The 18,585-nt window shown below is 40.9% G+C and overlaps 1 protein-coding gene and 1 non-coding gene across 5 annotated transcripts; both read left to right on the plus strand.

Annotated features, from left to right (window-relative positions):
• Positions 1 to 16: 16 nt before the first annotated feature.
• LOC117778414 (homer protein homolog 3-like) lies at positions 17 to 14,881 on the plus strand. Of its 4 annotated transcripts, none has more exons than XM_034613942.1 (11): positions 17 to 967; positions 1,083 to 1,131; positions 4,492 to 4,648; positions 6,247 to 6,378; positions 6,503 to 6,607; positions 7,336 to 7,344; positions 7,604 to 7,716; positions 10,140 to 10,296; positions 12,885 to 12,992; positions 13,110 to 13,190; positions 13,279 to 14,881. In XM_034613942.1, the coding sequence occupies exons 2-11, from the start codon at positions 1,109 to 1,111 to the stop codon at positions 13,462 to 13,464; spliced, it is 1,071 nt and encodes a 356-aa protein (XP_034469833.1). In that variant the 5' UTR covers positions 17 to 967; positions 1,083 to 1,108; the 3' UTR covers positions 13,465 to 14,881. The 4 variants fall into 4 exon arrangements, with proteins under 4 accessions (XP_034469833.1, XP_034469834.1, XP_034469832.1 ...); XM_034613940.1 differs by having other exon boundaries at positions 19 to 967; positions 7,583 to 7,716; XM_034613943.1 differs by lacking the exon at positions 7,336 to 7,344.
• A 2,662-nt stretch (positions 14,882 to 17,543) lies between these two features.
• trnan-guu lies at positions 17,544 to 17,617 on the plus strand. Its single transcript has one exon. It is a non-coding gene; the product is annotated as a tRNA-Asn (tRNA).
• Positions 17,618 to 18,585: the final 968 nt, after the last annotated feature.

An 18,585-nucleotide genomic window follows, 5' to 3' on the forward strand; every position in this document is an offset into this window, starting at 1 on the left:
TTCATGTTGTAGGAAAGAAGAAAAACAAAGTGGTTCTGTGCAATTTTGTAATAATTTCAGGCATTTTTCCTCCCTAATCATTTTCTTATCTGTTAAAATGGTATTATTACGTCTCTGAGCCTTTAACTCAAACCATGAGAGAAGTTTTAAAGTTACAGCTCCATGGAGACCAGAAAACAACAGGTTTTTATCTCTAAGAATATATTCCCTCGCTTCCACTTTCCACGGGACAGAACTATGACTGCAGTTCTAGAGATGTCTGCTGATCTAAATGTCAGTCTGGTGCAGCTATAGGCCCTGTCTGAGCTGTAGGATGACTCTGGATCAGTCTTTTTAGGTCATGACTTCTCCTCCGGGACGATGTTTTCATTAAGCCGCGGAGCTGGCAGCCCCTTCGCAGACCTATAAGATCCGGTCCTGCGGTCAATGCACACATGCACACGGAGGCTGGTTGGCTGCGGGCAGACTGACACCGTTTCCCCCCCCGCTCCTCCTCCGCCTCCTGCAGCTGTAGCGGCTGCTCGGAACCTCTGGAGCCAGCAGGTGGTACTCGACCGTCGGCTGTGTCCCGCTGCTGAGCGCGATCAGGCGGCTGGATGAGGAGCTGAGGAGGCTCAGAAAGAGAGCGAGGGAGAGAGAGGGAGCTGTACCAGGAGGAAAGACAAAGAGAAGAGGGAGGAAGGAGCAGCTGTTGCGTCTCTTCTCTCCGGGATGGACACAGCCGGGACCGCGGTCATCCAGGTCAGCCGCTCCGCCTCCTCCTCCTCCGCCGGGCTGTGACTCTCCGGCGGACCCCGGTCACCGGCGGGACGGCGCCGACACTTGGCCGCCTGCAGGAGTCTGTGCGCGGCTGTTGGCTGTGAAATCCTCCGGAGCGAAGCGTCTGCAGCGTCACAGTGAAACAGCAGCTTGAGTGTGGAGTTACTGACGGATAACAGACGCAACAGGGTTCTAACACCGACATGGGGTGAGTGTGTCTGGGTCAGTGCATTTAATTAGCTGGTCTTTTACAAGGAAATCTTTTAATAACAATTCCTCTATTATTTGTTGAGTTAATAAATCAACTTTTTCTGTTTTTCTAGAAGAGAAGTCTCAGTCACCTTGTAAGATGTTTCCTCACCACAGAGAAAGGTAAGAACATCTCACAGATTTGTTCTACATGTGACCTTGATATATAATCATGATTATTATAAGCTTTATTTGTATAATAATAATAAACTATCTATTAGCACATTTTCAAAACAGCTTCAAGGGAAACTGTTAAAAAGCAAAAAGTAATAATTTAAAAGCAAGATACAGAAATAAAATGTAACAGATGAGAAAAGAGTAAAAACAAGAGCAAATAAAACAAGATCAAATTACTAAACTAGACCATTAGTTACAAACTGCTTCACAAGAGGATAAAACAACAGTAACACAGCAATAAAATAAAAAGTATATGTATAAAACTGCAGTCCACATTCACCTTACAAAACCCTTATCTAGATTTCAATACAAGAGAAACTTCTATATTGTGATATATATGTATATAGTAATTGTAGTAATGCTGCAATGCAGGGTGTGGAAACTGGTTGAGGGTCAGTCCTCTGGAGCAACGTTCCGGTTTCTTCTTCACGTTTATATGAGCACAGATTCTTCTGAATCCTTGCAGAATCTAATTAATGTTGATTAATAGACTTTAGTCTGATAAATTAACACCATTATTATTCTGTGAAACTATCAGAGTTTTCAGAATATTTGATCTGTAATTCCCAGTCATGACCGTGCTGAGGATGTCAAGTCAAAGTCAAGTCAAAGCTTATTCGTATAGCAAATTAAAAAAAACAGCACAGGACCAAAGTACTGACCAGGATTAAAATAGGATAATAGATAAATATAGAAATACAGATAAAAACAGAGAACAAATAACATTCATATTTGAGAATTTGAATATTACACAATAGCAAATGAAACCAAGGTCTCAAATTGAAATCCAGTGAGAAGAACCTGTGTTTTAAATGGTTGTAGGGTCTGATCAGTTCTGATATGAAGAGGTAAACTGTTCCAGACATCATGATTCTTTAACTGGAGCTGCAAGTGAAAAAGATGGGCAGAGATGCAGAGCATTAATGTATGTGTGGGCTGCTGACTGAAATCAGACCTTGTTGCACTGCTGCCTTTTACACAGATTAGTTAAAAACTATACAAGTTACAAGCAGCTACTTCTTTTCCTTTAGCAACAGCAGAAGTGGAACATCTGCACCAACTGAAAGAAATAACACAAGCTTGCAAGCATCTCATCAGAAATCAGGGGGCGACTGGAGGAACTGGGTGAAGCAGATTGTGGATATTGTGGTTGTTATTAGTGGGGTTATTCATCCTGAGGTGCCGTCCAATCACTCTCAGGCTTTGTTAGACTTAGACGCCCCCATAAGCCCTGGAGGCCACCTCCATCTGCTGAGGATGAAGGTCGGGCAACATTACATATTACATATCCTTTAGCTGACGCCTTTATCCAAAGCGACTTACAATAATAGCTTTCAAAACAACCTTGAGAAGTGATTGACTGCTGTCCAGTTACACACACACACACACACACACACACACACACACACACACACACACACACACACACACACACACACACACAACATGAGTGTCTCAACAACTATTTTCACACACAGTAAGGAAACAAGTGTTGACAGATACACACACACTTGCAGCCTGTTATTCTCTGTTCCAACATGTGGTCCTGACTGTGTGAAGCTCCTAACTCCACCTCAGGGGGGTTGCAGGTTTGATTCCTGGTTGATCATGAGTGTCAGACAGCATACGGACGTGTGGCCACTTCAGGTAATGAATGTGGCGTGTGTGGCCTTCTTGTAAAATAGAAAATGTGGCCCAAATATAAACTTGCTGTGATCTAGGTGAGGTGTAATCTGGATGTGAACCTAAAGTGGCCCATGTGGTAAATGGTGACTATGGCCCAAATAATGCAACATAAATTTGGTATGGGGTATTGCTGTGGCTTACTTGTGGCCCGGATCTGGCAAACAGGAACATATTACCCAAATATGTGGGCCGGATGACAGTGGGGGCCAAATCTAGGCCAAAACACTTTGCCTTGTGGGATTGGCCCCTCTGTATAAACTGTGGCCCCTTTATAGCCCCTGATTTAGAAAAGTCTTGGATGCACCACTGCCTCAAATATTTGACATAGTACCTACAGTATAAACTGGGGACATCTTCACTTTCATCAGTTTCAAAAGTAATCTCTAAAAGTCAAATTCACAATCAGGCAGAAACGTAACAAGTCTACATAACACAAACATAATGTCTTCCATGATGACAGTTGAATTATGTCGCTAGAAGGTCAGAGATCAAATCTCACTCTCGTCTCAGGTCAGTGTTTGAAACTAAGCGGCAGATCCACTGACAACAACAGGATAACTCTGAAGTGACGAGACTTACAGCGCAGGTTACTATCAGACTGGAGTGCTGTCGAAATGCCACTGTTCATATCAACGTCTTCACAATCGCACTGTGCGTGCACGAGTCCATATGATGTTCCTTTTTGTCACCATCTCCAGAAGACCTGTTCCTGGATTTGTGTGCCACTAATGGGGTCAGATATAATTGTACAGTGACTGGCCAAAATCATACAGTTCTACTGGGAACAGCCACAGCAATTCACAATACACCATAGAAGACGAAGAACAGGAAGAGGCAGTTTAGAGTCTCTATTTGTTTGGACTGTGGTAGGAAGCCAGTGTAGCTGGAGAAAACCCACATAAACACAAGAAGAACATACAAATTCCAAAGAGAGAGACACTGGGCAAACTGGGATTCTAACCAGGATTAAAAGGTGACCGTTTAAAGGTGACTGGGTGGATGGTGGACTTTTGGCACATACATTGATGTTAAAATAAATAGGATTAACTATTTGACTTTTCTTTCGGCACCATAATCAGGTCAAACATTCAGCAGTGAGATTTGGTTGCATTCTTAGATTAACACAACATCTCAACACAGTGTGGGGATACACACTGGGGAAATCTGCTTTCTGGACTCCATCTGGAGAGGAAGAAGGGAGTTAAAAGGAGAGCAAGACCTTTAGCAGTCTTGCTATTTAAACCACATGACTGTGGCTAAACCACCTCCCTGCACTGGAGACGTTGTTGCTTTATTTACCTTGTATCCAGGAGACATCCCTGCAAAACACTGCCAGGAGAAGAGCAGAGGGCGGAGGGTGAACGACTGGGGAGAGGGTTCAGAGCTTTTAGTCCTCAGCGTCAGTCTCAGCCTGTATATGGCTGGTGAATGACGCAGGAAACAGTGAAGGAGAACGAGCCAAAGGACCATTCCAACATTATCCTTGGATGGCAGAGTGACACACAGAGATGTCTCATTATGAAAACCATCAAGGATTTACCTTTTAAGCAAAAGCAGGACACATAATATTATCACAATAACATTTTCCTCTCATCATTTCTCCTGTGTTTCCTCCTCCAGGGAGCAGCCGATCTTCAGCGCCCGGGCCCATGTTTTCCAAATCGACCCCACCACCAAGAGGAACTGGATCCCTGCCAGCAAACATGCCGTCACCGTGTCCTTCTTCTACGACGCCAACCGGAACGTCTACCGCATCATCAGCGTGGGCGGGACCAAGGTGAGAGGGAAAAAACAAGGCCAGAGTTTTCAAATAAACGCCAGATATAGATCCAGAATTTGGTCGCTCCGAAGTCACATGTAAACGATGGATCTTTCATAATCAGACACATATTTCTGAGGGATTTACTCAAAGCTACACACTTTGAATCCAGTGAAGCTGACGGCCTTGGCATCAAAACAAGCTTTTCAGTATTTGTGACAAAAGCCGAAGGTAAAAAAAAATCATAAAACCTCTGAGGTTGAGAAATACGCAACAAAGCCAAAGCCCAGTGGGTGTCAACAACTCAGCAGGCCTGTGGATATAGATTATGAGGAACAGGCCCCGTCAAGCAGTGGAGTGGAGGGAGGGGGTGGTGGTGGTCTATCTGATCTCTTCTTAGCACCTCTGGTCTGACCCACATTTCTGCCTCCCCGCAGGCAGCGCGGGGGGGCGGCTGGTCGCTCAGCAGCCCAATCCTGACAGGACTGGTGTCTGCCTCCAGAATAATCTTCACTGCTGCCGCCACCGTCCAACATGTTATGTCAAAGCGTAGAAATGCAGACCGCCGGGTTCATGTAATCAGTTGTTGGACGGGAGTGAAGGAGGGAAAACGCCTCCTCCTAAGCTCCCACTGCCCTGCAATTCTGGGGTTTTAAATCAGTCCCATTATTGTAACGCTGGAGATGACGTACAAAAGGTTTATAAATAGGTCTGTTCTAATATTTTTCAGGGGGGAGAGAGGTGGCTTCATCCACTTCCCTGAGAGTGAGGTGATGAACCTGCCGGATGCGCTCTGTGTCTCTTGGGCACAAATACCATTTTAAGTTGCCCTTTGCTCTCACACTGAACAATAAGAGCTCGTGCTCTGGCAAAGCTTTGGATTTGGATCATGTTCAAAACATTCTTTAAAGAACAAACACGTCTCGAGGGAGAACGCGCTTGTCTGAACATCTGATTGTCAGGAATCCCAGTGGAGAAATAATATTTCACATATGTCTCAATGAGCAGATGTTTTCCTGTGTTCTTCACTTCTGCAGCAAACATGTGAAACATGGAGTTGTTTCTGTGTATTTTTGTACATGCAAAAACAAATAATGATGCAAAATGATCATTTATTGTAAATAATGTGACATTTTAATTTTAATTTAATTTATTCAATTCAAGGTTATGATGGACAACATATATGCTTTCTTGAAATATACATTTGATATGTAAAATGGAAAATATGCCTGTCAGAACTGTATTTAAAAATATCACACAAGTTTTATTCCTAGGTAATCTATTTCTTTATCTTTACACTTCTTTTGCTTTCTTGCACAAGACTTGAAAATGAAAAAGAATACAGTGTGTGAGTTGCACCCCCTATGAATTTGGGATAAAAAAGATTAAGATTAAAGAAGGAAAATGCATGAGCGTTAACCTCTCTCTGACCCTCTCACTCCAAGGATCATTTTAATCTGTAGAGAAAAACAAATAGATCTGCTTATTCATGGTTCAACTTTTTGTTGAGTGTGTTTTTTGTGTTTGCTGCTGAACTCCCAGAATCCTCTGTTTCATTCACATGTGGTAAACCGACTTTATGAGTATGATCACTGTTGTCACCTCTGCATCTGCAGGCAATTATCAACTGCACCGTTACACCCAGCATGACGTTCACCAAGACATCCCAGAAGTTTGGGCAGTGGGCTGACAGCAGAGCCAACACTGTGTATGGTCTGGGTTTCGCTACAGAGCAACAGCTGCACCAGGTAAATTATACAACAGAGGTGAAAAACACGCTGAAAATACTTATTTCACGTATTCTGTGCTTCTCCTGTGGTTAATTGCTGTATCATTGTCACGTTTCTTGTCACTTGTCCTGTTTTTGAAAAGTTCTTAGATAAGTTTAAGGAGGTGAAAGATGCAGCTCGTCTGGCTCGTGAAAAGTCGCAGGATAAAGAACTGGCCAACACAGCACTGACCATCGCTGCTCCTCAGGTGAGGCAAATAAAGCTTTTAGAAAAGACAGCGTGAACGTGAAAGTAGAGCAAGCCTCCGCAGGTGTCCGGCAGAAAGTGTAAATGTCATGAAACATCCAGCAATGCAATTTTTTTAGGGGCATTTGAGGATAGAGGAGACACCAAGTTTGGATGCAGGCACCTGTGTGATTCTGCAGCGGCTCAGCTCTCAGTGATTGAAAAGGAGCAGGGACGGAGGGAAAGGAAAGAAAGGCATAAGAGACACGAGCTGGGTCACTTGTCTCAGAGGGAAGTGAAAGTGAGGGAAAACTAGGACGATGGTAAAATTATCCCTCGCCGCTCGGCAGCACACCTCATCCGCACACTCTCCACCCGCTGCTGCCGACAAGCCTCCAACACACTAATAATAAAAACGTAGTCAGCGTGGGGCTCCTCTGATCAATGGAGACTAATTTCCCATCAGTTACGTCCGCCTGGTCATGAAGAACATGCCCATTTCCTTTAAATTCTACAGCCGAGCAGATTCCAAGTGTCTCTCACGTCCGTATCGATTAAATGAACACATCAGAGGAGCCGGAGCTGCAGAACATTGCCAACTGCGTCATTCATTTTGTACGTGACTCTCGCTAAGTATCAGTGTGCTGTACAACTTATCACACAGCGCCGTATCATGGTCATAATGTATGTTGTGCTTTGTGTTGACATGTTTCTTTGTCTGTTCTTCTTCCTGATGGACTTGCTCTGTAGTTCTCACAGGTGAGTCTTTCCCTGTTGTTTGAACGTGTGAATCCTGTAAAGTCGTTTAAAGAACACGTGATGAAATTGGAAGATAGAAAATAGGAAGCATTTTTAAAAGTAGTTCTGTTTTACAATTTAACGTTATTAAACATCTGGATTCTCAGGTCTAAAAGTAGTTCCTCTCTGAATAACACATTTGGCGTTGAGCTACACTGATGTGCTGTTAGGAGTGTTCATTTACTGATGTGTCCCTCAGGACCTCGCCGACGAACTCCAGTCTCCTCCTGTGATGTGTGTGAACGGACCCGAGGACAAGCTGTTCCGCAGCCAGAGCGCCGACATCACCCTGTCCTCTGAGAAGGAGCGTATCAAAAAGATGCTCTCTGAAGGGTAACAGAGTTCACACACACACACACACACACACACACACACACACACACACACACACACACACACACACACACACACACACACACACACACACACACACACACACACACACACACACACACCTTTTTCGGAGTCTAATCTCAACTTCTGTTTGAACACTTTGTGTAAATGTTAAGTTTGCGGCTTTGATCCGGTGATTGTACGTCTGCATTCCCTTTTTTATTTTTTTTAAATTGTCAACTCCCTGTTTCTTACTCTTCTGCAGAGTTCAAACTCGACGACTGATTAAAAACTAGTGAAAAAGTTTTAAAGTCACGGCTTTATCCCTTGCCAACAAACGTGTGTCTCACAGTTTTCATCAGTGGATGCAGTTGAACCAGTTGTCATGCAGACGGTTCACATGGCCGAGTAATGGAACCAGTTGTGATAGTGATAAACAACAGGTGATAACCGTCTCCGTGACAACTGAATCAATCCCCAATGACACCGACAGCTCCAGTTAATCTTCAGTAAATGAGCTGTGTGCTAAAATAGAATTGTAATTTTTTTTTACAGTGTAATATCATTGAATGAATAATTAAACATTTGGATAATACTTTCATTCCTTTCCTTGCAGACAGAAAAATGAGATTGATACGGTTGTGCGCTTAATATGAAGTGTGGAATAAGCTTAAATCTAATTGTATTGATATATTTTGCTGCAGTAATTTAGAAAACTGTACAAACTGGAGTTTATTGAGAGTATTTGACCTCAGTAAATTGAGAACTGGATAAACTCCATGTAGGTTTTTCATTATTTCATGTGATCGATAATATTGATTACACTTGAGCAGGTAATCTGTGGACTTTAGCTTCCGCCCTCCCAGCAGTGTTCAGAGAATTAAAATGGTTTGAATGATATGTTGTTCATTAGAGTTTACACGTGTTCAGTGGTTCTGTTTATTAAGCTTTTTTGGAAGCGAAGAGGCCATTGTTGAGGTGGAGGTGACTTCACATGAGGCTTTTGAGCCCTTTGAGCCTCCCACAATGCTTCTACATCTTACAGTTCAATTTTGCAACAGAAAGCTGCTTCTGAATGGTTACCATGGTAAACTGTTGCCATGCAACAACCTCAAGCTTTCAAGATGTAGAGGAACACGGTGAAGACGAAGGATGATAGATGAAGAGCATCTGATCTTTTCTGCAGATTACACAAAACTTAATTGAAATTGATGACATTTAAGAATCAACGATGTTTAGGTGCAGCTAAAAAACTGAGAAGAGGCCTATTTTACTGTCTTTATGTGAATGAATAATGCATTTTATTTTATTTGATAGGAGCAGTGTTCATTAATCAAAATACTATAAATGACCTAAAGTTAGCAGTATAAGCTAACTTCCATCTGTTGTCCCTAGCCAGTTTTTACAAGGCAACCTGAAATCAAATATAATGACATATCTTATATAATTACTATTATCTATGGATATTTCATATTGGGACTTAATACATTTTATACACAGTCCCAGGTTAGAATCAGCCTCAAGCCGCACAGATATGGATTTTTTTTTTTATGCTCACAACATTTTTATGTGGAACCACGTTCCGCAGGACTGAATCAGTGTAGGCTCATGTAAAAAATGAATCTGATGAACTACACAAAAGAAGCTTAATAAGCACAACCTCTGTCTTCTTTTTTGTTCTGTGAAGCTAACGAATGTCACATTATACTTATAGTCATTATACATTTAACTTTCATATTCAGTCTCTAATAAAGACGACTTCCCTCCATGATCATATTACTGTGTTTAGTCTTGTTTGCGCATTTTCATTTTATTACAAGACGTGTAATGACTGTCAGTCTGGGCTGTAGGTCTGCTGCTGTAGATTATAGTCCATGTTAAAGTCTCTATAACAGTGTAATAGTGACTTGGGGGTTGTGCTAGTGTTTCATTATGTTCCAAAGTTTAAGCAGCAGGAAACTTTTGCTTTTCAAATATTCCGTCTCATGTTGCTCCAGTGGATTGTGCTTATTCAACAAGTTCATTCAGGGATACTCTCACCATGACTCAGCTGACTTTTCAAAAGGCAACATCATGAACAGACAAGATGTGGCAGATTTCATTCCAGCCAAAAACAGCACAAGACATTGTCAGTGAAGAAAACCAGTTAAATGAATCACTGTAGTTTGGATTAGACACGTGACTACCACATTAAGTGGTTTACAGTTCAGATAATGGACAATAGTACTGAGTATATATAGTATAGAACTAACTCCCCTCCAGGTCAAGTATAAATGTTCAAAAATATAGCACTTAAAAGACTTATCTATTTTGCCTTTATATATAATTCCATGCCACATATGCCATATAAGGCTTATTATACAGTATTATATGCATCATGTAAAATGCATCACTGGTTTACAGTTTTGTGTTTTTTTTCCCAGGTCTATTTGTGAGATGAACCTGGAGGCTGAGCTCTTCACTCTGCAGGACAGCAACTCAAAGCTGGTGGCAGCTTTGCACGAGGCTAATGCTAACGTGGAGCAGTGGAAGAAGCAGCTGGTGGCGTATCAGGAGGAGACGGAGCGGCTGCGAGACCAGGTGAGCCTCTGCTGCAGAGGACGCTCTGTTTGAGTGTGTTTACCCTGAATTAGCCAGCATTAAACAGGCTTCTTAGAAACGTTGCCCTCAGGGCTGTGTATTTCATGTATTGCAGAGACTATTTAAAGCAACACTACGTAACTTGGCTGAGCAGCAGCGCCCTCTGCAGCCACCCGAATAATCAATTCTGTTGGGCTTTGTGTCCGAAAAAAACAAAGCCTAAGTGAAGTCACTCACAGAACTGAAACACAACTAAACAGTGGATATTTCCCATGATCCCCGGTTCCCTGCACCAGAAGAGCTGCTGATATAACAAATACACCAAACTATATTAAGAATTATTGATATTTTTATATTCCTCATGTGAATATTGGGGATAAACACTAGTTTTTAAAGTCTTTTTAACTGATGTATTGTTCGGCATTTATCTTGAGCTTGCTGATGGGCCTGATTCTGGTGATTTAAGTTACAACTATCAGTCAATTACTCAGGAGATTTTACCCAAACACCAAAGTTACATAGAGCAGGAACAGACTCTCAGGATGAGGAGTGGCACCATTCTCCCTATTCCAAGTCAGTGAACCTTCAAACTCATTTTGAAGCTGCTATTTTAAGGTAAAAAGGTTCGACAGTGTTGCTTTAACACTGTTTCTACCACCAGTTCTGATTGTAGAAAAAGGCTGAGGCACAGTTTGTCAGTGAGACAATAATTTTAGACAAAAAGCATTCATGCATTGTTGATTCAAAGTAGTTGTTCTTTTGGCCTCCATGTGCAGCACAGTCCTTGTTTATTCTGCAGGAACCTGCAGAGTCGGAGCTGAAGGTTTAGGTCAGATCTTATGGAGGAAAGTTTTTCTCAAACCAGAGCAAGGTGAGGCGGACAGGACTGGGTCTGTCACTCTGTTGCTCTCAGTAATGACAGTTCCCCTGGTTGTACTTTGGGTCGTCGCTTTCAGACACTTCATGTCCTTGGTTTTCCTGCACCAAGAAAGAAAGGACAAGTTGCTCAGGCTGATGGAACTCTTCATCATTCAGTGACATGAGTTGTGCTGCAGGCGTTTCCCCTGCCAAGCTTTAATCGAGGCGTTCTCTGCTGGCTGAAGTGGTTCACTATAGAATGCATATACAGCAATGTCACATTTCACCACAGGGGAGTTTGGTCTAAATACACAGAGCCTCAGGAGGATTTTACTATTGAATTACCTTTCATGTTCCAGTGGAGGCTGATTCCTCCAGGAACGATCCCGCCTCAGGCTGACAATTACAAACCTTTCTGATTCAACGCTTTAAGACCTTGATCCCTTTCCATTATAGCCTGACTTCACAGTATCGATTGCTGCTTTGTAATTCTCAAGCACTGGATTTTACTTTAGTATTTCACCCCAGTCAACTGTTTTAGTCTGAATGAATTCATACAAGTCAGATCTATGTTTCCTTTTAGGCTATAGGATCTCGTTCCCTGTGTCTGATGAAGGGGACCAGGTGGCTGAAAATGGTTCATGTCTCTGGGGTGGTGTGAGAGGAAGAGGGGTTTGTAGGACAGCAATATCCTACTTTCAATGCCCCAGTTAGGAAGAAATGAAAAATTACCAGAGGGAGCTGGCATCCGCTCGCTTCTCTTTTTTTTCTTCCTCTTCTTTCTGCTTCTAGTCTCAACCATACATGGTTGAAAATGACTTGCCTCTGTCAGACACAGGGGGGCTGGAGGAGACCTGCTGTTTCTGTCTTGTTCACTGCAGTGAGGACGTCTCTCCTGTCAATACGATAATGGTTTCCAGTCGGCCTGTTGATAAATCCTTGTTGTGGACCAGGCCGCAGTCAATGGAAATATGAGTCATGACGAGCAGAGAAAGCACATCGGGCTGAAGTTCTCACAAAGTCATTCAGAAAGAGTAATGTGTTTTTTGTGTTAAAACATGAATACGTGTTGTGCAGACTAGTTTGAATAATATGACTGAATATAATGAATTATGTTGAATTATTATATGAATATAATGCTATTAGCCACGTGTGCTACAGCCAGATTTTACCTTCAGCACATATTTACACACTGTAAATCATTTAAAGGCTACATTAAATTCAACATAAGACCAAGAGATGGGTTTATACGAGCCAGGTTTATTTGTAACTGTATGGTAAAGATCGTAGGTAAAGATTTATTTTAAACATATGCTTCACATTAAAGTCATTTAGTGCGAAAATATCAAACAGACAGGAAAGAGCAACAGATTTTAATAGAATAAAAATAGATGACTGTATTGTGAGAGAAACTATTTCAGGTTGTTAAGGAACAACCTGTTGTTCTACATAGGAAATAATAATAATAATAATTTAAAAAAAAATAATTTTCTTTGGAAAAGTGAAAACATACAGACTCCATTTATAATAGGCTGACTGTCACAATTCTAGTTTTTTCTTTTGCAAATAAATGTCCATCCACAGCTGCAACCATGGTAGTTTACATTCCAATTTTATAATGGTATTGACTCAAAGGAAAGAATATGAAACAGGTCACACAAAGTCTGCCTTTATAGCTGCTATAAATTCAATCCACGTGTGTGTGTGCGCGCGTGTGTGTGGTTTGTAAGGTGTCTGAATTGGAGACCCATGGGGGCCATGGCCCCAGTGACCTGCTGAAGGACGAGCTGACCCAGTCTCTAGAGGAGCTGGAGGCGCTGCTGAAAGCCAAAGATGAGGTTGGTTCCACTTTCACCATCAGCTTCAGTCAGATGTGGAAAGATGTCATGTTCGTCTCAGGTGTTAATGAATGATGCATCTACTCAAACTACTGTGAACCTTTCACTCTGTTGCAGGAGATCCACATCCTACAGAGCAAGAAGGCTGACTACCATGAAATGGAGCATGATAGAAATGAGGCCATGCACAGATTACGGGTACGGGCGTGATTATCACAACAGAAATGATGTGCACATTTGTTGAGAAGTTGAATTAAGTTGTTAAATTTCCCTTGGGTCTCTGCAGGAGATGGAGATGCGTAATTCAGATTTGGAGCGGCGCATCCAGAACACAGAGCAGAACCTGGGTAACTCTCTGGAGGATCGGGATCGCATGGACACTGAGATCCAGAGAGCCATAGAGATTCTGGACATCAAGATCTTTGACCTTAATGACCTCCGCCAGAGCCTGGTTAAACTCATTGACAAATAAGAAAGAAAGAAAACACAAATCCATCAGAGAGCAGGAAAGAGGAGATGGAGTAAAAAAATGTGTTGACAGCAGCTAGTAAAGGAAACAAGATGGAGCTGGTCCCTGTCCTCTTCAAGCACAAGAAGCACCTCGGCTGCAGGAAGGCGACTCCACATGTGCGTTGCGGCAGCGGCTGCGCTGTGCTCACCAACACACTGCCGGTGTTGGCCTTTAAGCAGCGGCATATACACGGTAATGCTTGTCCGATCTAATGTAACGCTTCATGTTGCTTTCAAGGTAAACATTCAGTGCAATAAAACCAACTTTAAGGTAAGTGCTTAACACTGCTAGACATTTACTATTGAGAACTGGTGCTTGTAGTTTTTCATGTATGTTTTTTTTTTTTTCAAGTATGACTTTTGTATTCCAAAAAAACAACAAACAGCGATGCAGTGTCAATATGAACAATAAGAGGCCTTGCTTTTATTTTAATTTTTTCACTGACAGGTCCAAATTTGACAATGAGATGAGTCAAGGAGAATTCAATAAAACAGTGCACAAGACAAAAGTACTTTGAAGAGATTTACCTGTTTAACAACCTGCATTCAACATAGTAAATTAACATTGAGTTTGATTTGTGCAGAGATAAACTTGTGTATTGTCTTGTCGTTGCCTGTGCGTACTGTAGCAGCTACAATGTGGTGTCGGTGAAAGACAGAGAGGTTTTCTAAGTAATGACGTACATTAAAAATCAATGATACAGTTGTGCTAATACTGTTCAATACAACAGGGGAGGCATGGACACACAGCTTGAACATGGATCTGAATATTGACACCAAAGATCAAATGTTAAAAGCAGTCGTTGGCAGCAGCTCGTCTCTCATCACATCTTTGTTTAAACTTGTGAGGAACCTTTAGATATAAAGTAAGTTACAGAAACTCTTAGCTAAATGTTAGTATATGATGTATTATGCAATTAGAATAAGGATAAATAAGTGTTTTTAGAATAATATATCAAATAACGCTACAGTGATTAACGAGTAAACGTAAGAAATAAAAACCATCACTTAGATTAACAGATAAGTTTAACTGACATTTGCATCAACTCTCAATTTAGCCACTTATTTATGATCGCTGCCCCTCTGAATAAACACGTGGCTCTAAATGCTGTGACACATTCAAGGACATTTAGGAGACATTGTTGTCCTGTTGTTTTTCAGCACGTTACCTTTATCACCATTTGCCATAGGCCTTGAAAGTGTGGCTGTACTGTGTGAAAAAAGACACTGTTTGTATTGTATAACATTGTCTATAAAGCTCTGTTTGTATACAATTATTTTTCAGGCCTTACTGTTCTGTTTAAGGATGATTGTGGACAGCGACGCCAGCTCTCTGAGCTTTGAACGACAGTTTGGAAATAAAAACAAAGAACACAGTCGCTCGATCATCTGAATGTGTTTTCTTTCACCAACATGTGCCGAATGAATTTTTATTCCAACAATAATATTAATATGAATCCTCAGAGGGAGTAAATGACATTGATGTGTATTAACCTTTATTTTCTAGGACCATTGGAGAGACAGTGATTCAGTGACGGAGACATCAAATTCTATCGTAGAAACTTCAGCACAATTGTTGCGTTTGCTTTGTTTATTATATTTGCATTGTAAGGTCAGATCGTGATTGGTAGGTTGTCGGTTCGATCGCCGTGGACACAGCATGATAAATGTGGGTGGGAATAGGTCATTCCTGCACTTAAAATGCAACGAATCATTGATTCTTCGAACTGAATCCTCTTTAAATAGTCCAGATTGTCAATATACAACAAGAGGCCTACATCACACCGTGCAGCTCAATATAATCCATAGTTTGAACTAGATGTCCTGTTCGCTGGCAGCTACACATGAACATGCAGAACATGTCTTTGGATCACTGGTCTAATTTAACATGATTTGATGCAGTTGCACAAACCAGGTTCACATTCTGAAGATTGAACTGAACATTTCCTCCTCGTCAAAATGTTTTTTAGACGATTCAATAGAATGTCATCTCATGACATAGAGCCACATGACCATCTCGAAGTCATGAGATGACATTCTAAAGAGAATAATGGTTTAGTGAGAGCCTCAGTGAGCCACTGCTTAGATTCAAATTAGAGAAATTAAAAAAATTAGAGTCTGTGCTGTAGAGATTAGCGGATGGATCCGCGGTATCAAGGTCCCGACAATATATTCGCTCAACCAATGTCAATCCTGACTTTTCACCTGTTTTTATAGCATCAAAGAACTAATAAGCCAGTGAAATAAAAAACTAAAGACACTTTTAAAACCAAACTTACCGGAAACATGAGCACCGGTGTGATAAGAACTACCTCAAATGACTGAAACCATCTTTGAGAAAGATTTATTTGATTTATAGTCTGATCCATATCTCATCTACTAACATGGAGGAGGCAGGGTTTAAGGCCTATACTGCAGCAATCGAGACACTTAAGCTTCACTCTTGGGGAGCAGTCATGTTGTCCATCTATATATATAGTCTACAGTCAACATTAAAGCAAGATATACATCTCCTTGATGAGCTTCACTTGTTTTAGTCTGTTAATAACATACAAATAAAATGAAAAGAGAAAATAAAAAGAATGAAAATCTCCCTCTCATTGGTAGTAGGAGATTTTGTATTTGAAATATTTTGTTGCCACAGAAACAAGCTTGCAGTTACACCTTCCTCTCTGAGAATGAGTTTGTCTCACGAATAAAACAGTGTGACACCTTTGTGCAGACCATCTTGTCGCAGTTGTACTTTTGAGCCAGCTGCCTCAGGCCAGCAGGCTGTAGTCCCACAGGGTGAGTCCATCCTCCAGCTGATTGCCAGCAGAGATGAAACACTTACCTCCAAACAAAACAGTCACTGTTGTGAACTGGTGATTATGTCAGGTATAGTTTTTTTTTCTTTTAATGTGTTTTATATCATATATCATTTTATCAATACTTTCTCATTTAATACATTCTACTTTTCTACTTTTTTTGAATAACAGACTCACAATGTTTGGGGGATTTACACAACAGATATTATATTTTACTGGACGATGAGACACAACATTTATTTAAAATGCTATAAGATAGTTAGATAAATCTGATCTAAAGAGAAAACTGGTCTTTACTCTTTATAATGGCAGTGAGCCAGTTAATGTATAAAGAAGTGATGTAGTTACTCTGGGATTTGTGCTCTTAGAGCATATTATTCGATTATAACATGTTACGTTTTCCTACAGATGAAACTACAAATAAGTGTCACAGCAGCCATTTGTCTTTTCCCACATCTGTTTAACTCTATGACAGTATTACACACTGAAGGTCAAATGAGACAGAGCTCCTGCAACATGCTGCTGATGCAGATCCTGTACTTTTGATAATAAGTCACTTCCTCATACTTAGAACTAACTGCCACATTTCACTGTTATCAGCAGGGATTTTTAAATGACAAATAACAACAAAATTATGCATAATTCAAATAAGCTAATAAGGGTTCAAACGTTATACACCCGTGGGTAAGTTGATCACATTTGTATACAGCCAAAAATTATTAAATAGATATTATTGCAACTATAAGTGACTTTTAACTGATATTACTGTGCATTTTCCTACATCAAACAACATAAATGATTGTTTTATAAGTTATAAAATGTTCACTGGAACCTGATGATGTGATTTGCTTGTTTTTTTTCTGCTCCACTGATACATCTGCATAGAAATGGAGACATGTTGTAGATCTCGTGGCACTGAAGAACCAATGTGTTCAAATAATAAGTAAACAAGTAATCATGTAAAAAGAACAATAATAAAACGAGTATCGTCCCTGGGTGGACTCGAACCACCAACCTTTCAGTTTACGGCCGAGACGCTGCACCTTGCGCGGCCAGGATGGTTCTCCGAGCTCAAACCTCTTCAGCCAATCGTGGCGCTCATTATCATACTTGAGATTGAAGGTAGACCAATCACTACACGGGATTACATTCGATGGCGTTAATCACCACATCACATCTTGACTCATTCTTGAAACATTTATAGTTAATTTGCCTTACCAATGCCCTCGCGATTGTCTCTGTGGCGCAATCGGTTAGCGCGTTCGGCTGTTAACCGAAAGGTTGGTGGTTCGAGTCCACCCAGGGACGAACCGCACTTTTCATTTACCATCGTTCCTTTTCCTTTTGGTTTATTATCCCGATTGAAATCCACTGTCTTTCTAGATCCGGTCTCACGGTGGACAGCGAAGGTTTAGTCTTTTATATCCAGTCCATGGTTTAGACAGACGATCCCGCGCGAACATCAGAGTTTTCCAGATGTGTGACATGTGTGATGTAGGTGTGTTGTCTGTACACACGATTTCACGAGGACACTTAAACACAATACGTGACAGTATTGACAAATGGGTTTTGCCGGCAATCACGTGGATCGCCAGTGTAGTAGCGCTCCCTTGTGGCAGCGACGACACACAACAAGTGTTATAAAGCTACAATGTAAACACAATCTGAGTTTAATTTAAAGAGAAACATTACAAGTTAGCGATTATCAAAATAAGGTATTTATGTTTACATGTAAACAAAGACTGACGTCACACAGTCTGAACAGCTCCTGTTCAGATGAAGTTGAACACGATCCGTATTTAACGTGACACTTAAAACGGTTGTTAATCCCAAAATACTACAAAGTAAACCATTCAAAACATTACACAATTAAAACGTGTGGTTTTAAATGGGCACAATAACACTATGTACAATTTACGTGTATACACAACTTGTTAACCGAAGTAAAGCACTTTAAAAAAAAGTATGAGCAAAGAGTATGATGAATAAAAACAAAAACATATGAGGTTACAACTCAGTTGATGAAAAAGCCAGAAAATCAAGTCCTCAAATCCCAACTTTTCTCATGACGAGTCTCCTCGTGTAAACTGGTCACGTGTTTGAATTGGAATTTTTTTTTTAATCAAATCAATAATAGAAGTTTAACTGTCCTTGTGGGTTCACCTCTGTCTCATCCACTCAAAAATTATATTATGTTTTGTAAATCATACGAGTTAGAAACACCCTGCCTATGGATGTAACAACCACCAGATGACGCTGTGATACAGGAGTTTCAC

Source organism: Hippoglossus hippoglossus, chromosome 17 (genome assembly GCF_009819705.1).
Source record: "Hippoglossus hippoglossus isolate fHipHip1 chromosome 17, fHipHip1.pri, whole genome shotgun sequence".
Classification (NCBI taxonomy): Eukaryota; Metazoa; Chordata; class Actinopteri; order Pleuronectiformes; family Pleuronectidae; genus Hippoglossus; species Hippoglossus hippoglossus.